The sequence below is a fragment of the Schistocerca gregaria genome, chromosome 1 (assembly GCF_023897955.1).
Source record: "Schistocerca gregaria isolate iqSchGreg1 chromosome 1, iqSchGreg1.2, whole genome shotgun sequence".
NCBI classification, from domain to species: domain Eukaryota; kingdom Metazoa; phylum Arthropoda; class Insecta; order Orthoptera; family Acrididae; genus Schistocerca; species Schistocerca gregaria.
Genome location: NC_064920.1, coordinates 843503195 through 843523716, shown reverse-complemented (window position 1 = coordinate 843523716; position 20522 = coordinate 843503195). Strand labels below are relative to the sequence as shown.

General features: G+C 41.4%; 1 protein-coding gene across 3 annotated transcripts in view; it reads right to left on the bottom strand.

Annotated features, from left to right (window-relative positions):
• Nucleotides 1-6498, bottom strand: part of LOC126272461 (uncharacterized) — a 531522-nt gene extending 525024 nt beyond the window's left edge. The window contains exon 1 of one of the 3 annotated variants that reach the window (XM_049975341.1): nt 6226-6498. In XM_049975341.1, the coding sequence (XP_049831298.1) occupies nt 6226-6402 (177 nt within the window). In that variant the 5' untranslated portion in view covers nt 6403-6498. The remainder of the gene's footprint in view (nt 1-6225) is intronic. The other 2 variants (XM_049975356.1, XM_049975349.1) reach the window with 2 other exon arrangements.
• Nucleotides 6499-20522: the final 14024 nt, after the last annotated feature.

Below are 20522 nucleotides of genomic sequence, written 5' to 3'. Positions count from 1 at the left end.
AAAGCTACCCATTCTTCTTCTACTGAATTTCTCTCCCCCATTCCTGCCAATTGTTCCCTTATGCTCTTCCTGATACTATGCACAACCACTGGTTCTTTTAGTTTATCCAGGTCCCATCTCATTCAATTCCCAGCTTTTTGCAGTTTCTTCAGTTTTAATCTACAGTTCATAACCAACAGATTGTGGTCAGAGTCCATATCTGCCCCTGGAAATGTCTTACAATTTAAAACCTGGTTCCTAAATCTCTGTCTTACCATTATATAATCTATCTGAAACCTGTCAGTTTCTCCAGGCTTCTTCCATGTATACAGCCTTCTTTTATGATTCTTGAACCAAGTGTTAGTTTTGATTAAGTTGTGCTCTGTGCAAAATTCTACCAAGCGGCTTCCTCTTTCATTTCCTTGCCCCAGTCCATATTCACCTACTACGTTTCCTTCTCTCACTTTTCCTACTACCGAATTCCAGTCACCCATGACTATTAAAGTTTCGTCACCCTTCACTATCTGAATAATTTCTTGTATTTCATCATACATTTCTTCAGTTTCTTCGTCATCTGCAGAGCTAGTTGGCATATAAACTTGTACTACTGTAGTAGGTGTGGGCTTCGTATCTATCTTGGCCACAATAATGCGTTCACTATGCTGTTTGTAGTAGCTTACCCGCATTCCTATTTTCCTGCTCATTATTAAACCTACTCCTGCATTACCCCTATTTGATTTTGTGTTTATAACTCTGTAGTCACCTGACCAGAAGTCTTGTTCCTCCTGCCACCGAACTTCACTAATTCCCACTATATCTAACTTTAACCTATCCATTTCCCTTTTTAAATTTTCTAACCTACCTGCCCGATTAAGGGTTCTGACATTCCACGCTCCGATCCGTAGAACGCCAGTTTTCTTTCTCCTGATTACGACATCCTCTTGAGTAGTCCCCGCCCGGAGATCCGAATGGGGGACTATTTTACCTCCAGAATATTTTACCCAAGAGGACGCCATCATCATTTAATCATACAGTAAAGCTGCATGCCCTCTGAAAAAATTACGGCCGTAGTTTCCCCTTGCTTTCAGCCGTTCGCAATACCAGCACAGCAAGGCCGTTTTGGTTATTGTTTCAAGGCCAGATGAGTCAATCATCCAGACTGTTGCCCCTGCAACTACTGAAAAGGCTGCTGCCCCTCTTCAGGAACCACACGTTTGTCTGGCCTCTCAACAGATACCCCTCCGTTGTGGTTGTACCTACGGTACGGCTATCTGTATCGCTGAGGCACGCAAGCCTCCCCACCAACGACAAGGTCCATGGTTCATGGGAGGGGGGGGGGGGGGGGGGGGGTCGTACTAAATTTTACATTCTGAAAAATTATAGTAGCTCTGTAGTAAGTAAATTTCTACATGTACCTAAATTCCAGCGTTTAAACTGGCATATAAAAATAGCACTTAATTGGTACAAAAAGGTAGCTGTAAAACTGACATTCATCACTCGATCTACATTTTTCTTTAGCACTACTCAGAAAAAATGAATGGTCGGCAATGAAAACCTCATAATAACTCCATTTGTTTGTGAAAACTCGTAATTCCAGTAAGTCCATAATCAGAGAGAAATTTGAAAGGATGGAACTAGACTTCTACTGAGCTTTCTGTACCACTCTGTATTATTTTTCCAAGAAACCGTTTTTGCATCACCGGCAAAATTTAACAAAATGGTGTTAAGAGGTTTTCATTGCCTATCATCGATGTCTGATTTTAACCAACGCCTCCAGCATTTTATTGGCGAAACAGAAAGATCCTCATCACCACTGCTCTGAAGTTCTGCCTCAGATGATTCTCTTGTTCTCTAGCAGTACTGTTATCACACTTTATTACCAAATTATCGTCTTTTTCTTGATCCACCTACTAACAATTTCATCAAAGTGAGTATCGTTAAAATTGTCAATATCCTGCCAACACCGGTTTAAGTCTTAAGCGCCTGAGGCGCCGATCTCAGGCACCACGGGTGCCAAAACCGTACAGAACTTTACCACATCTAGTAGCGACCGCATGGAGCGCCAAGCTGGATGATGCGTCAGGAATTGTATACAAGTGGGTATCACAATCAGTGAAAACTGACAAGGGTAAACGTGTACGAGTTAAGAAGGAGGGAGGAGAGAGTGGTGAGCCGAAAGGTAATTCGCTTGTGCAAAACCGGCCCTGGTTCCTGCGAACACATCTTGTGATTATACTGAAAAAATAGGTACCAGTACATAGTTCACGAGACGCGGACTTGGAAACCCAATATGTGTCAACAACAAACCACGAGAACGATAATGCAACCCGATGCAACAGCCACTTGATAAAAAGGGAGACAGGGATAATGTTGACAATTATAGACCAATTTCTATGCCATCGGTGTTTGCTAAAGTTATCGAGAAGGTTGTATATACAAGGTTACTGGAGCATTTAAACTCACGTACTTTGCTGTCAAACGTACAGTTTAGTTTTAGAAATGGTTTAACATCTGAAAATTCTATATTCTCTTTTCTCTGTGAGGTTTTTGGAGGATTAAATAAAAGGTTGCGAACGCTAGGTGTTTTCTTTGATTTAACGAAGGCTTTTGACTGTGTTGACCACAAAATATTACTGCAGAAGTTGGACCATTATGGAGTAAGGGGAGTAGCTTACAATTGGTTCGCCTCTTACTTTAAGAACAGAAAGCAGAAGGTAATTCCCCCCAATATTGAGTGGTTGTGCTCTTCAATACCAATGGGTCACTGTTAAGTGGGGCGTTCCCCAAGGGTCGGTGCTGGGGCCGCTGCTATTTCTTATCTACATAAATGATATGCCTTTTAGTGTTACAGGTAATTCAAAAATATTTCTGTTTACTGATGACCCCAGCTTGGTAGTGAAGGATCTTGTGTGTAATATTGAAACATTACCAAATAATGTACTTCATGAAATAAGTTCGTGGCTTGTGGAAAATAATTTGATGCTAAATCACAGTAAGACTCAGTTTTTACAGTTTCTAACTCACAATTCATCAAGAACTGATATTTTGATCAGACAGAATGGGCATATTATAAGCGAAACGTAACACTTCAAGAAAGGAGTGCACTATTCTGCTGCATCCATTTTCAATAAGCTACCACGAGAACTAAAAGTCTTAGCAGTACCCCAAACGCTTTTAAGTCTAAACTGAAGAGTTTCCTCATGGCTCACTCCTTCTATTCTGTCGAGGAGCTCATGGAAGACCTGAAAGATTAAGCAAATTCCAGTGTTACATTGTTGATCTTCTTTATCTAAACTTACGAATTGTCGCCTGAATTTCATTTTATCTGTTTCTACTATCGTGTTATAATTTCATGTATTGACTCGTTCCATGACCATGGAGACTTCTCCTTAATTTGGCCCCACGGAACAATAAATAAATAAATAAATAAATTAAAACTACGTAGGGCTGCCGGAAAAGGGGGTATAGAAGCATTCCATCAGTACTGAGCTTGTAGAGCGTGTTAGGAAATTCTCGTATGGTCTGAAACCCCACACGTTGTGCGTTAAAGATTAACAGCAAGGGTCTGCTACCGAGGCACACCGAGGTGTTTCAAAAAAGCTGCCTCATCTTGCAAGTTTAGGACTATTGTATGAGTCATTCCGCCTAACATATTACTGTGCTGTAATCTACCAAAAAGACGTATGTTTTGGAGAAATCAGACTATATTGCAAAATGTAAGCTCCATTACGCTACATTTTTTATTTATTAGCCTACTGATATTGGATGAACTCTCAGCATGATTACCGCTACTTCAAAGGAACATTGCTCAGAGTAATGAAACAACAAATTCGATTGTGCCATTAACAGGTGTGAAAAAGGAATATGCTGATTAAAATAAAACTTTCGAGTTGAAACACTTTGGCCCAATGCACATGAAACCTTCCGTTTGCAGATCTCGCACAATAACCGATCTATAAGTCAGAGGAAACGTTAGCGACAGCCCCGGACATTTGCACAAGCCCCGGCCATTTACCCCCCTCCACACCTATCCCCCGCCACACCAACCAAGAGCGCGGGAATTTGCTTGTCGCTAATGTTACGTATAAGTCAGTGAATAAAATATCGCACCAAAGGCTGCCACAACGTCAGGACTGAGTTCATAACATTTGTAATAATGCATATCTCGGCAACGATTTCCTTTCTGCTGGCTGTGTTCCTCATTTTTGGGACACAGCCTAATGCTGTCAGTATTCAACCATTTGTTACCAACTGTTCTTTGAAGTGAAAGAGAAGTCGCGGAATCAAAACAAAACCAGGTTCCTCAAGTTTTAAGCAGCAACGTTCCAACTTTCGGCACTTCTGCAGTTCAGTGGGTACATGCGCTAATCACGAGAAAAGTACCTATTCTTGAAGGAAACGCGTATTTCTGAAGATATAAGCGTATATATGCATGGAATACCAAAAAAAATTTATTTGAAAAATTGTGTGTTACAGTCATATCTGATGCGCTCGTCACCAAAAAAGTACTTATTTTCATATGGATGCAAAAAAAGGTCAATTAACTGTCTCAGAAAAAAAATTATCAAAAATGATGTATTGTATATGTAAGCACGGAATTTCAAAACTTTTTTTTTGAAAAAAGATGGAATTAATAACAAAATTTTCTCAAAAAATCATATTTGTTTATTTTGCATAGATACACATTAAAGCTCGAATCACAGAGTAGATAAAAACAGCTACCTCAAGTTAATTTGCAGCATTGGGATAGATTTTTCGAACATGCTCAATGAAATTGTGAAATGGATTTTCCCCAAAACGTTGACGCCAGAGAAATTCCGCCAGGTAGTTATTCAGCATAGTACGGTGAGTTCCGAAACACCTTTTATTTTTTTCTTTATCTTTTTGCCACGTGATTTGCAGTTGCGTTTGTAAAGGGATCGACAAAATAGAGCGAATGATTAACAGTCAGATGTTTGTAGCCCAAGTTACTTATGGTGTTGTAAGCTTGCCACAAATCAGAAACTACTGTGGTTCCAGGTATAACATGCTGTTGCAAGATTGTCAACAAATGGGCAGCATCACGACGTCGCACTGCAACCATAAAGCTTTGCTTTGTCTCAACGTCATAACCACCAAAGACCCATTGCTCCCGCACCGTATGAACTCGATGGTACTTTCTCCTGACGAAGTAGCCCTCGTCTATTTCAACAGCATGGCCACGCCGCCCAAAACTATTGGCTCAATTAAGAAATATTCATGGCAGATATCCCTACTAAATTGGCACCAATCGACCACAGTGTGCTCACTGCCAATTTTGAGCTCCCTCTTTTTGCTTATTGAGTTCGAAAGCCCACATTTAAGACAGTTGCAAAATTTTAGAAATGTCTAAATGACTGCTAGCAAAAAATTACATTTTCCTGATTGAACATTTCTTTCTACAGTACCTGCCAACGGAGCAGCGCCAAATTTCGCCATCTTTCCCTGTAGTTTTCTCCAGCTTCGTTGTATCCAACACAGTTCCCACTTTCACATACCATATCGTTCTTCAATGCCTAGTCCATTGTATAGAGCTTTGGGTGTTGTCCGTTGCATGGTATAAATCTTCCATTAAAAAGTCACTCAAATGTGGAAAATTTCTTGCCATTTTGGCACACATAGTAATATATGATACTTCAAAACAGACACCCTTAACAGAGAAATATTGTTGTTAGGCGCACTGATCAAGATACATAACTGCGAGCAACAGGGACTGATACCATGTGCAACAATATGCAAAGCCAACAGTAGTTATCATGGTTAGGATGTATGGAACTGTATGCCTTACCTATGGGTAAAGAACTCTGTGAAGAAATGTATTAAAGGGCCTGCAGCATATTGGCATAGCAACATGAGTAAGTTGGTGAAAGCAGACAGTTAATTGATCTTTTTTTTGCATTCGTATGAAAATAAGTAGGCTACTTTTTGGTATTCCGTTGGTATTCTTCAGAAATACGCGTTTCCTTCAAAAAATAGGTACTTTTCTCGTGATCAGCGCATGTACCCCCTAAACTGCAGAAGTGCCCAACTTTCGTGGATGTATTCGAAGCAAGCCAATGAGACACATTAAGAACGTATGAAATACTACCTCACACACACACACACACACACACACACACAGCAGAGAAAAATACATTGTTATAACAACTCTATACCGATGGTAAGTACGTAACGAAAATTAGGAACAGAAAATAACTGTAAATTTACCGACAAGTAAAACAGTCAAACCTGTTTGATAAATTTGCGCATCAGGATGCGCCAAGAACATTCCTGTTCGCCTACTTTGGTTGATGGAATCCACAGTTCTTTCGACTGAGGATCGACTGTTAGTAGAAACGAATTGTCCTCCGGTGCATACAAGACCGCCGATACAACATCACACAGTTCCGAAATACGCTCGGACATTTTGACGTAAATCGTTTACACGACTGTAAATTTCTCTCTGCAATACTAAAGTCTCTGAGTTTTTGTAGGTGTCGCAGTGTGCGAACAAGAGAAGGTACACCTACATTGCTCCTTACATCATTCCATAAAACTCCAAGGAGATGTTATTAATGCTATTAAAATCCAAAATGCCACAAAACGAGAATGTTAGTGGGAGCGCAGTGTTGTTAAATAACATCCATTGTGGCTATTACACCCAACAATGCCGTTTATATAATGTGTAATTCGCTGCATAAACTTTAGGTAATAGTAATATTAATAATACTGAACATTAGGCCATTCTAGAAATATACAACGTCTCATATAGTGCCGTACATTTCTTATACACTGCGGCGACAAGTCATGGGATACCATATCGAGTCGGACCTAATGTTGCCAGACGTCCCGATTTTCCGGGACAGTCCCGGTTTCGGACTTAAAAAATAAGTGTCCCGAAAATTGCCAAAGAAATACTCTCATACCGTCCATTTCTTCCCAAATGCTGGCAAGGATTTGTATTTTAATTGTCTCTGTTATGCAAAATAATGATTTTTGTTCATTGTTGGACTTGCCAGTGTCAATCAATGGCCTTTACTGCGCGTAACGCTCTTTCTATTACTAACTCTTGTCTTGGGATTCAGTTCAGTTAAGACGTTGCAGCTACGTGGTTGTCTGTCCGAGGCTCACTGTGCTTAGTTCATATTTGAGTGATGTTTCCATTTCACGTGGGGGAACGGCAGATACTACAGATCATTAGGCAGCCAAAAGCATAAATCAAACATATTCTCTGCTAGTACTTTAAAAAATAGACAGGTTTTTTATTTAGAAATCATCAACATAGAGTCAATCAGTAGGAGCAGCGGAATTAACAATGTGTTATCACACCCTTAAACATCATACGTCTGAAATCTGAAGACTGTACTTCTAGGCTAAGCTCCAATCTTTTTAACGATTCTGTCACAACCAAAACAACACTTTTGAAAGCAGTTTTGGCACCTGACACTCAAACAAATATGCGACGACCTTTCACTGATGCGCTATTATTCAATAGCTACAGATGAGAGTAACTGCAAGGCTCAAAAAATATTTCCATTAATTGTTCAATATTTTACACCTCAGAATGGCATTCAAATGAAACTGCTTAAATTAGTTTCCCTGCCAAATGAAACCGCCTCTACAATAAATACGTAGTGCATTACTGCATTAGAAGAAAGTAAAATTGATAAGAGTAAGTGTATTGCATTTTACAGTGACAATGCTAACACTAATTTTGGATGAGTGCGACGAGCAGTTCCAAACAATGTATTTGCTAGACTGAAAAGTGAAGTAAACGAAAATCTTTTAGGAGTTGGCTACCCTGCTCACATACTACACAATGCTGCCAAGACAGCCGCTGACGTGTTGAGAGTTGATGCTGAAACCTTTGTAATTAAGCTTTACAATTACTTCTCCATATACACAGTACTAACGGAGCGTTTAAAGGAGTTTTGTTAGTTTGTGGACGCAGAGTATCATGCATTGTTGTCGCATACAAAAACAAGGTGGTTATCTTTGTTGCCGTAGAGAGAGTACTGAAGTTGTATGATGCTCTTAAAATCATTCTTCCTCTTGGAACAAAAGGCACTTAAATTTCTGACAACGCTCTTCCAGAATCCGTTAACGGAAGTATATCTGTGGTTCCTGCATAATCAGCTGAGCGTCTTTCAGAGACAGATACTTAAACTTGAGAAAGCAGACAGCAATGTTATGGAAGTAGCTGAGATTTTGAAAAATAATAGCAGAATGATAGAACGTCGTAAAGAAAAAAAATTTATTCCACTCAAAGTGCCACCTCTCTTGCAGAAAAGCGGGGTTGCATTAACTAGTGCAATTCAAAAATTTCATGTTGATGTAGAACAGTTTTATGAAACGTGTAGCTACAGCTTATTTTTTAAAAAAATGGTTAACAAATCTCAATGAGTTTTCCATTTTTAAATGGCTGTTGCGGGACGCAAGACCTGAGTGGAACAATGTGACAATAACATTTGTACAAGGTAGAGGATTGTCAGTAGATGATAGTTTATTGTCTGACCAGTTTTCTTTACTCTAACAGTTCACTGATCAGAAATCAACAAAAACAGCGATAACTGAAGTAATAAATCATGCCAGGAGAAACGGGCCTAATTCTTTCGACAGATTGGATGGGAAGAACGGTATTCTCAGTTGCTGAATCTGTGTGAATTCGTCTTCAGCATTCCAGGGCATAATGCAAACTTGGAACGAGTATTATCTCTTATGTATGTGCAGTTGACTGAGGAACGAAACAGATTATAAATACCAACGGTCGAAGCAATAATTAAATGTGTTTTTAATTATCAGATGAGTTGCTCTAAGTTTTATGAATACACCACACAGCGGAAAGATCTCTTGCAAAGCTCAGAATTCAGATAAATATGATGCATAGCATAACAAATTATGTGAACTTTGCACTTCAACATACATTGTTTCAGTAGCCAATTTTGTATCTCGTACTAATGTTTCAAAATAAATTGTTGTGTTGCCAGTAATAATACTGTAAGATGTTATTATCATTTCAATGCCCTCCCCTGGGTTTTATTAAATTAAATACAGTATAAAGTGTTTATTTATTTATTTTACTATATCGGATATAGCAGTAATTTGCAGAAATATTTTACTTTTTTACGTTAAGGAAAGTGTTCCGAAAGGTCCCGGTTTATGGTTCACAAATTATAGCCATTTTTAGTTAATTTCAGAGAAATGTCCCGGTTTGCTAGCAAGAGATTCTGTCAACCCCATACCGGACCTCGTTCTTCCCAGTGTAGTGCAGAACTCAACAAATCGTTGGAAATCCCAGACAGAAATACTGCCTTTGTAGGCGTCCATGATTGCGTAAGTGTTGCTGATGCAGGAATACGTGCACGAACTGACCTCTCGATTATGTACCGTAAATGATCGTGGGATTCATGTTGGGCGATATGGGTGGCCAAATCATTTACTCCGATTTTCTCAAACGTTCTTCAAACCAGTTACGAAGAATTGTGGCCTGGTGACACTACACATTGCCACCCATAAAACTCCCATCGTTGCTTGGGAACTTTCAGTCCATGAATGGCTCCAAATAGTCTCCAAGTAGCCGAACAGACCAGAGGATCCAGTCCATTCCGTGTTAACACCATTATGGAGCTATCACCAGCTAGCTAAGTGCCTTGTTGACAACTTGGGTCCCTGGCTTCGGGGGTTTGTGCCGCATTCGAATCTTATCATCAGCTCTTACCAACTGAAATCAGGACTTATCTGGCCAGGCCAAGGTATTCCAGACGTGTCCAACCGATATGGTCATGAGCCCAGAAGAGGCGCTGTAAGCGATGTGGTACTCTTAGCAAAGGCATTGGCGTGGGTCGTCTAGTGCTACAGCCCATTAATGCCAAATTCTGCTGCCGTGCCCTAATGGGTACAGTCGTTAAGTGCCACGTTGGTTTCTGCGGTTATTTCAAGCAGTGTTGCTTATCTGTTAGCACTCACAGCTCTGCACGAACGTAGCTGCTCTTGGTTGTTACCTGAAGGCCGTCAGCCACTACGTTGCCCATGGTGAGCGGCAATGCCTGCAATTTGGTACCCTCGGCACACTTTTGACGCTGTAGATTTCAGAATACCGGATTCCCTAACGATTTTCGAAAAGCAATATCCCATGCGTCTACCTCAAACTAAAATTCCGCCTTCAAAGTCTGTTAATTTCCTCCACGAGGCCATAATTACGTCGGAAACCGTTTCACATAAATCACCTTACAAGGGAACCTCCCCATCGCACCCCTCTCAGATTTAGTTATAAGTTGGCACAGCGGATAGACCATGAAAAACTGAACACAGATCAATCGAGAAAACAGGAAGAAGTTGTGTGGAACTATGAAAAAAATAAGCAAAATATACAAACTGAGTAGTTCATAGTAAGATAGGCAACATCAAGCACACTGTGAGCTCAGGAGCGCCGTGGTCCCGTGGTTAGCTTGAGCAGCTGCGGAAGAAGAGGTCTTTGGTTCAAATCTTTCCTCGAGTGAAAAGTTTACTTTCTTTATTTTCGCAAAGTTATGATCTGTCCGTTCGTTCATTAATGTCTCTGTTCACTGTAATAAGTTTAGTGTCAGTGTTTTGCGACCGCACCGCAAAACCGTGCGATTAGTGGAAGTGGAAGTGCCTCTCCAATGGGAACCGAAAACATTTGATCGCAAGGTCATAGGTCAACCGATTCCTCCACATGTAAATACGTCTGATATATTCTATACGACACTGGTGACGGCATGTGCGTCACATGACAGGAATATGTTGTCGACCCACCTAACTTGTACACTTGCCGAATGCGTAAAAAGATTCTTCTACTTTGCCCGATTTAGGTTTTCTTGTGGATGTGATAATCACTCCCAAAAAAGTGATGAAAACATAAGAGTTTTTCAGATAATAATCGTCTGAAAATAAAAAATTAAACTTTTCACTCGTGGGAAGACTTGAACCAAATACTTCTTGTTCCGCAACTGGTCACGCTAACCACAGGACCACGGCGCTCCTGAGCTCAGACTGTCCTTGATGTTGCCTGTCTTACCATGGACTACTCAGTTTGTATATTTTGCTTATTTTTTTCATAGTTCCACACAACTTCTTCCTGTCTTCTCGATTGATCTTTGTTCAGTTTTTCAAGGCCTAACCACTGTGCCAACTTATAACTAAATCTGAGGGGAGTGCGATGGGGAGGATCCCTTGTTAGTACAAATCACTGCTCTTTTATAGCTTGCGTAAGCAGTACTACCGCATTCTGTATATGTGCTTATCGTTATCCTATGACTTCTGTCACCTTAATGTATTAATAATGCAAAAGACGGTAGGTTAACTACTGACATTACAATATTATTCCACAATTAATACACACTGTAAGATGCTTGGAAGAGGGTATGTCCCACTATACAAATTATTAGGGGTTCTTCCTGTTCCATTCACGTATTGAGCACGGGAAGAACTATTGTTAAATGTCTCTGTGTGAGCTGCTATTAATCTAAACTTGCCCTCATGATGCCTATGTGAGCGGTACGTTGTGGGTGTATTATATTCCTAGAATTTTCACTTCGATTCTGGAAACTTTGGTACTAGACTTTCTCAGGATAGTTTACGTGTATTTTCAAGAATCTGCCCTTCGGTTCCTTCAACATTTCTGTGACACGCTCCCACCGTAGAAACAAACCTGTAACCCCATTCGTGCTGCTCTTCTCTGTATACGTTCAATATCCCCTGTTAGTCCTACTTGGTATGGCTCACACAAGCTTGAGCAATATTCCAGAATGGGTCGCACTAGTGGTTTGTAAGAAATCTCATTGATATTACAGTTATAGGAAAACATTTTTTCGGTTTGAGAAGTGCACTGTGTTACATTTCTGAACATTTAAAGCAAGTTGCCAATCTTTGCACCACTTTGAAATATTATCAAGATCTGACTCAATAACTAGGCAGTTTCTTTTAGACAGTGACCTACTTCATTATACATAACTACACCATCTGCAAAATGTCTGAGTTTACTACTAATATTGTCCGTAAGGTTATTAATATACAACGTGAAGAGTAAAGGTCGCAGCACACTTCTGTGGGGCTCACCCGAAGTTACTTCATCTACATGGCTAGTTTGCAAAACACATTAAGTGACTGCTACACAATTCTCTATTATTCCAATCTCGTATAGCGCACGGAATAATGGTTCAAATGGCTCTGAGCACTATGGGACTTAACAGCTACGGTCATCAGTCCCCTAGAACTTAGAGCTACTTAAACCTAACTAACCTAAGGACATCACACAACACCCAGGCATCACGAGGTGGAGAAAATCCCTGACCCCGCCGGGAATCGAACCTAGGAACCCGGGCGCGGCAAGCGAGAACGCTACCGCACGACCACGAGCTACGGCCGCGCACGGAAAGAACGAACACCTATATCTTTCCGTGCGAGTTCTGACTTCCCTTATTTTATCATGGTGATCGTTTCTCCGTATGTAGGCCGGCGTCAACATAATATTTTCGCATTGGGAGGAGAAAGTTGGTGATTGGAATTTCTTGTGAAGGTTCCTTCGCAACGAAAAACGCCTTTGTTTTTATTATGTCCATCCTAAACCCTGTATAATTTCAGCGACACTCTCTCCGCTATTTCGTGATAATACAAAACGTGCTGCCCTTCTTTGAACATTTTCGATGACTCCGTCAATCTTATCTGGTAAGGTTCCCACACCGAGCAGCATTATTCTAAACGAGGACACACAACATTTTCTAAGTGTTCCTCCCAATTTAAGTTCTTCGTAACTGTAATTCCTAGGTATTTCGTTGAATTGGCGGTCTTTAGATTTCTCTGATTTAGGCGTGTAACTGAAGTTTAACGAATTCCTTTTAGCACTCAAGTGGGTGACCTCACACTTTTCGTTATTTAGGGTCAATTGACAATTTTCGCACCATACAGACATCTTTTCTAAATCGTTTTGCAATGTATTTCGATATTCTGATTAGTTTATTAGTCGATAAACGACAGCTTCATCTGCGAACAACCAAAAACGGCTGCTCAAATTGTATCCCAAATCGTTTATAGATAAGGAACAGCAAAGGGGAACGCCAGAAATCACTTCTGTTTTACTCGATGACTTGCCGTCAGTTACTGCGAACTGTGACCTCCGTGGCAGGAAATCACGAATCTAGTCACATAACTAAGACGTTATTCCATAAGCACGCAGTTTCACTATAAGCCGCTTGTATGATACAGTGTCAAAAGCCTTCCGGAAATCCAGAAATACGGAATCCGGAATGAGATTTTCACTCTGCAGCGGAGTGTGCGCTGATATGAAACTTCCTGGCAGATTAAAACTGTTTGCCCGACCGAGACTCGAACTCGGGACCTTTACCTTTCGTGGGCAAGTGCTCTACCAACTGAGCACGACTCACGCCCGGTACTCAGCGCTTTACTTCTGCCAGTACCTCGTCTCCTACCTTCCAATCTTTACAGAAGCTCTCCTGCGAAGAATAATGTACCGTACCTCTTACCCCGTTGCATGATCTATTGGATGGTATGCGTTTACGTGTGGGCATGCAGTGTGCAAGATTTGTCCCATCTGTTACATGTGGTAGTTCCTCGCTGCTGACGGACATTAATTGTATAACAGAATGGCAGTATCTCTAGTCTGGAAGTATTTTACGAAGAGCAGTATCAATGAAGTACAATGCCACATGATTACGAACTGGAGGAGACACTACAAACTTGAGACATCACAGTAGGAGAAAAATTAACAATTTATTGACAGTTTACATTAGAAATAGAAAGTAGCTGATCTGCTATCTGTGTCTAGATAACATGTGTTTATCTGGTTGTATCTTTTGAAAACAGTTGAATTGACATAAAAATAGAGTTCATCAGCCTCAGTTTTTACCCATTAGCAGTGACTATTCGTAAAACCCAGATAGTGGTATGATCCTCGATTACAAAATCATTTTTGAGCAGGATTTAAAAAAATTCTACCACTATACATCTCCGTGAAGCTATATTGTGCTCGTATCATGCAACGCAAATGTTTTACGATTCGATAAGATAGTTCAGCGTAGAGAAACCGGGAAGAAGGATGTGTGTCTGATAGGTCGGAAAAGTATTCGATCTAACATTATAGCCAGTTTTTAAGTGCAGAACGTTGTAGTCTTAGGAGCGCGTGTGTTTATGTTCTCTCTCTTAGGAATACCTTCCAGGTGCGCATCCTAGACTCTAGAACAATACTTTAGAGTTGGTAGCTTGGTCGATTTACGTAAAAATGCGTCGAGCTCCATCCGTCTGGGGCTCCATTGCGTATAAAAATCAATCCTTTGTTGTTATCCTTATCTGTCTGCTATTATATGATCGCACTTTGGAATCTGTTACTATACATCGACAAGGGGTGATAAGCTCCGCGACATGGTCGCATCTCGAGAAATCTCGTGCACTTGGACGTGTTAGGACTCGGAAAGCTCAATTCATTCACGAGACATGGAGTGTAGAGGTCTTATTTTGTTTGGCTGCAGATCAATTCGCTAACTGTACTGCAGGGCTGGTTGGTCAGTGACAGTGTGAGGGTGGTCTTTTACCCTAAGACGGCGAGAATGTTCTGTGACTCCCATACGCTGAGAGATAGATCGTAAATTAAACACTATGCTCGAGGTGATAAAAATATGTAGAGCACTGTCTCGTATACTTTGATGATTTATGTGTTCGAGAATTACGAGTTAATGGACGTACTGCTCAGTCATCTATCGATGTTCGCAATGATACTCGCAACGTGGAGAGGGCATGGTTTAGCTATGATACTGAAATTGGGGAAACATGCTGTCACATCGTTGGCCGGTGCTGAACTTAGTGTAAAGTTCTTTGCGCTGTCAAGTCTGTTGCTTAATATTGCAGTACATCGGCGATGTCTTTTCCATCACATCCGTGCATTGGTTACCACATAATGATTGAGTGACATCGCTTGTTTGAGTTGGGGAAGAAGTTTCGTGGATGGGTGACAATTTCTGGGGTGGCTAGCAGCTAAACAGCGACCGCGTACAAGAGTGCAAAATTAGGAATAACTCGAAATCGAACGCAGAGCCATCATCTATTCCGTCACTGTGATATATGAGCTTAAATGTAGATGTCATCAGTCACTTTCGGACGGTAGTTTGGAAACTTTCCACAACGCTGCCAAACTCTTCTAGTTTACTTATGTTGTAAGTGTTTTTATTTAAAAATCATCCAGTGTTATGCTATCCGCCGTAAGAATATGATTTACACCGTGTGATGTTTAGTTTTCTGTGAGAGGTCGTTGATCAGAGCGTCTTGTCAGTATAGAACCTGACAGAGACCTCGAAGTCATGGCAGAAACGAAATGTTTAGCAATGTACAAAAGCGTGTTAGAAAACAGTGTTTGAATCAGGACCAGAGGGAGCGTCTCATACGATAATTCGCTTAGAGTGTAGGTGATGAAAGTTGATAGTGGTCTCTGCGGTGTTTGTATATTTAATACGATCGTGTACACATAGGCAGCTGCAGTTTGAGGTGTCGGAGTTGGCGAATCGTTAGGAATGTGTGGATGGCTGCACGCTACGCTATTCTGCGGAACTATTGTGAAATCTCATTCTTCGCACTGGAGGCCCATTGTAGCTATACGTCATTGCGCTCGCATCGATGCCTAGGTGACTTGGAAATAGAATGAGCTTTTATAGTTCGTAATTTTTCTATGTTGGGGTGGGTATAGAATAACGAAGATGGTATTTTGGGGATCTGTAGTACTTGTATGTAGTTTGGGTATGTACCACATTGCGCGCATTTCCACCGAATGCTGAAAATAAGGTCCTGTTGCAGTAACTCAGCTCGATCTGTTTCTACACCGGTTGCAGAAGGTGTTGGATATGTTTCTCTTCGACTTCCGACTTAAACTGGAACTAGCACTAGTGGAAAGCAGTAGAAATGGATGCGACTGCAAGATGTGTAGGGTGTGATTAAAACGAGGTTGTAATTTTACTGTAGCAGATAGGTTCGAGGAAAGTGACTCGTTTAAAGATATGAGAGTGCGTGAAATATGATTGACTTGTGGGTGTGAGCGTATGCAAGTATGTGTTTGAATGGACATAATTTTAAATATATAGTGTAAGGCTAGAGATCTGAGAAGTTAGTGTATATTTTTTCTTCTTAGGACCTCAATCAGCACATCATCTACTACTACTGTCATTGCCTCTAACTCAGCGGATATATCGCGGAACGTCTGATACGGTCTTGAGACAGAATGCGTTGCAAAAACTAATGAATTATGTAGTTGGATGCGGTGTAATGGAGTCGCAAATAGCGCTTGCATACGAGGTTCCTTAGCCGAATGGCTTTCAAAGTTTATTGAGTTTATCGCGAGGTTGCATCGTTGGCTGTTAATACACACATTTCTACGATCACGGTCACGGTATTTGTCCGGAAAACACCACCTCATTCCGAGGTAATGTAGTACCTCGATTCGTAAAGCGGTTATAGGTTTTAACATGGATACTTGGGTGCACCTGTAGAACGAAGAGCGCTTGTGAGAGTAACATGCAGTAGTTGTTGGGATCGGGATTTTTTCTTTAAAGTCTGTTCGATTACGTCTATGACGTGTTGGTATGACTCGCAGGAAGATTGTAAGAGACATGCAGACCCATAGCTGATTATCGGTCAGTATTATTTGGTGTCGTATGCACCCAGTTATTGACGAACTAATAGTATATTTAGTATTAGTGCTGGGTGTGTGATATGTTCGCATTTGAGCATCAGGATTATAAAGTATAAGTGTTTGTGTAAAGGAAATGTCTATGTGCTTTTGTTGGGAGGGTATGGATTTGACTTGGAGTACTGTGATAGCGAAGGGAGGAGTATTTCTAATTGTAAGGTGGGTGCAGTTATTTCCAGGGCCACAGCGGTCAACAGAGTGTATTTCTGATATTCGATTATTGCCGAATACCGTTCAGTTGAGACCGCGATCGTAAGGTTTAATTGTAGGTATAATGTTAAAAGATATATGTGAGGGTTTTCTAGAATGTGTCCGTGTATGCAAATGTCTGTGGTGGTATTGATTCACGTTCCCCTGTTAATGGTGGCAGTCTTCCGAATGCAGAGGTCTGTGAGTATAGGACTGTACCTGAGTTAACTTTACCGTATACCGAATAGCGAACTAATACTTAGTATGTGTTGAGCGGCTTTCGTGATCAAGTGAACTTTGAGAAGGTGGTGCGTTTGCGCTGGAGCGTTATTCCCTCCCATGTAAATTATTCGGTGGACTGCTTCTACATATTTGGTGCCTTTAATTAGTTGAGGGAAGATCGATTGTGGTGTGTTGGACACACGTTTGCCTGTTCTCTAGACGTGGGCAAGACCCTAGTTGGTTTGTAAAGAATATTGATCATCTGGAATCTGTTAGATCACCGACTTCGGTATCCGAGAGTACAAAAATCAGTTTACTCTGCTTGTTTCTAGTTAGTCAACGGTTTACAGCACGCTGCACTTCGCTAAAATTTGTTTTTGTGGAGAAATAATTTACAGTCTATACCTTGTGCATTATGTTGCGTTAGCGATTGAGAGGCTACTGCCGTGTACTTGATATCGAGAAGTACGGCGGAAATTGTATAATATTATGGCGAAAGTGCAGGTGTTCTTGTAATCGACGAGTCTGGAGATGTCTGAAGAAATGCGAACAAGAAAGCGGAAACAGTAACACGTTTGTGCCGAGGGGAAAGGAGCTTGTCTTTTCCCATCAGTTTTGAGATTGACTTCGGTCCCTTGATGTGGAGGGGATGATTTGGTATGGTGGGGGATATGAATTGCATGTTTACTAGATCAAGACGGTACTCGGTGATTTATTCCCTGGTTGGAGATCGGTTTGACGCTCCAATATTCTTGCGAGTATCGTATGTATTTGATGACCTGTAGACAATTTTGCGATGTTTAGTTGTCAGTGCAAAGTGGTGATAAGTGTAAAATAGTTTATCAGCACTGAGTGTAGCGTCTGTAGAAAGAAAGAACAGGTTGGGGGTGTATAGACTGAGGGAACTGTCAGTGCAATTTAGCAATCTTTGCAAAATAACGACAGAAAGCTCCAGAAAGAAAAGTGGATGGTGCTTTGATACTGATGGCGTTAGTAATTCGACTGGTAAATACGATAAGAGCCAATAAGAATGCTCGATTGATTGTGGTGGGATATAGGAGTGGTGGGAACATTTGTGTATGTTGAGAGCAGGAAGGCATCACGTTATGTCCGAGAGGAAGGCAGGATTCGGCGATATTTTGGTAAACAGGTTAGGGTAGGAATTAAGGCGCATAGGAGCTGAGACAACAAGAAACTGAGTGTTAACTATTTCTGGGGCAATATAAAATTACGGAGAGGTGGACTTGGCATATATATATATATATATATATATATATATATATATATATATGTGTGTGTGTGTGTGTGTGTGTGTGTGTGTGTGTGTGTTGCGCCTGAGTTGCCTCGAATATGAAACTGGGGTGAACACACTTTGGAATGCTATGACAGTATAACCATGACTGTATAGATGCATGCAACTATCGCCGGTGTTCGATGACGCCATCTTGGGGACTGTGGCGGAGCGCGCAGGACCCGAGCTGTGGTTGCCTCACTTCGCGGGGGTTGTGGCGCACGGCCCTAAATGGAGGTCTGTGAGTGCTTTGACAGCTGACGGGTGCGTACAACGTACGTGCGATTGGTGTCTAGTGGATGGGAATTTCTCAGGTGTTACATATGAATGGGGGTGCCACCATCTCATGCTTGTGGAAGCCGAGCAGGGGCCTGTGCTCTGTTTGACATCTGACAGGGGTGTCACTTATCACTACCTCCTGTGTACTCTACTGGACAGGGGGGCAGTGGACTGTGCTTGTGCATGTTGATTGCATTATTTCATGAGCAGCGCTGTAGGCCATGCTATGCGCTCTTTGGACAGTTTAAAAGTACTGTGCGTGTCTATACATCAGTGTGAAGAATTATTTAGGAGCAGTTTGCTATTGTGTACTGAAATTACGAGTTGGTTGCGTGTCTCTGGGCTGTGCAACATGGCCCCAGGCACATCAGGGTGTATCTTTTGTATCAGTGTGATAGATATAGTCTTTCGTTAAATAAGTTGTTTCAAAATAAATAGGGTTCAGTCAATCCTTACCCTCCCCAGCAGCCCAGAGCAGGCTGAGTTGTCTTGCCACTATTTTCCATAATCATCTTCGTTTACGTCAGGAAATGGATGGCAACATCCTCTGCTGGTGGTACAGAGTACTAGACCTCGTGGAGAACACACTGTTTGCTGCCATCGTGGATAACTGTACTTGTGTCATCAGCTGGTGTCACTGTGGCGTCCCTAGGCAGTTGGGGTCTGGAGCTCGTGGTGAAGCCACTAGGTGGCGCCATCTTAGATTACGGTACTTGTGTCATCACCTGTAATAACTACAGTGTCCTCTAGTGGCATTGATATGAACTAATGTCATTTGGGCTATGGACTCAGTGGCGAATACACTTGGTGGTGGTGCTGCCCATAACTGTTTAAAGAAAGACTGGTTTATGATTTAGACAGTTGATGATTAGCAAGGTGAGTCTTTTAGAGGGATTATTATTTTCACAATTTAGGAGTTGTTTGGCTATCTGGATGTAAATGTATTGCATTATTTACGAGTGATTCACATGTCTGTAGGCCGTGCAATGCGTTATTTTTTATGGTTTACAATAAGCAAGCGTGTATGTAGAACCTTATACATGAGTTATGTAGGAGTAGTTTGCAGGTCTGTATGGTGTATAGCATCCCCTTGCATGTCTTCTGTGATATATATACTCCATCCCAAAATAAATTGCTCCCAAATAAATAAGGTGCATTCCTTTCTTTTTCCATCGGCCTAGTGCAGGCTGAGTCCTTTTACCAGCAACCCCTATGAAGAGTTTTCGTGCTGGAGGCTTTTGTTATTGGTGGTGAGCTTCATTTGCAACAATTTTCTTAGGGTGGTGGTGCAAACGCATGTGACCTTTCTTTACTGCCAGAATTGAAACTCGGCGGTGGTTCCTAGGAAGAGGTGATGGTCTGGACCTTGCAAAGTAGTTGAAAGTATAGTGAACACCTTTTCTTACCTATATTAGAGTCGAATCACGTCACTAATGCAGTAGCCAATAAGAGTGCAGCATTCTAGGGGCGGGGGGGGGGGGGGGGGGGGAGGGGTGCTAGGTCATGAATGAACACCACACTGATAGTGACAAAATATTGAACTTCTCGTCTGATCATTGAATACTGAAATTGTAAATTTACTTATTGAATATGATAAAAATTGAAATGGAATTAGGTACTTAGATAATTGATAGGTTAGATGTGCGATGTGGGTGTTGGTTTAGTTAGCATATTTACAGAAGACTATGTACAGCGTGTGTATGGAGGTGGCGGCCGAGGGTGTTTGACGTCAGCGGCAGTGGCGCAGTGCAAGAGAGAGCCGATGATCTTGTGTCATCAATTCCCTCCCGTCGGGTAGACCATTCTCCTGGTGCAAGTCTTTCGATTTGACGCCACTTCGGCGACTAGCGCATCGAT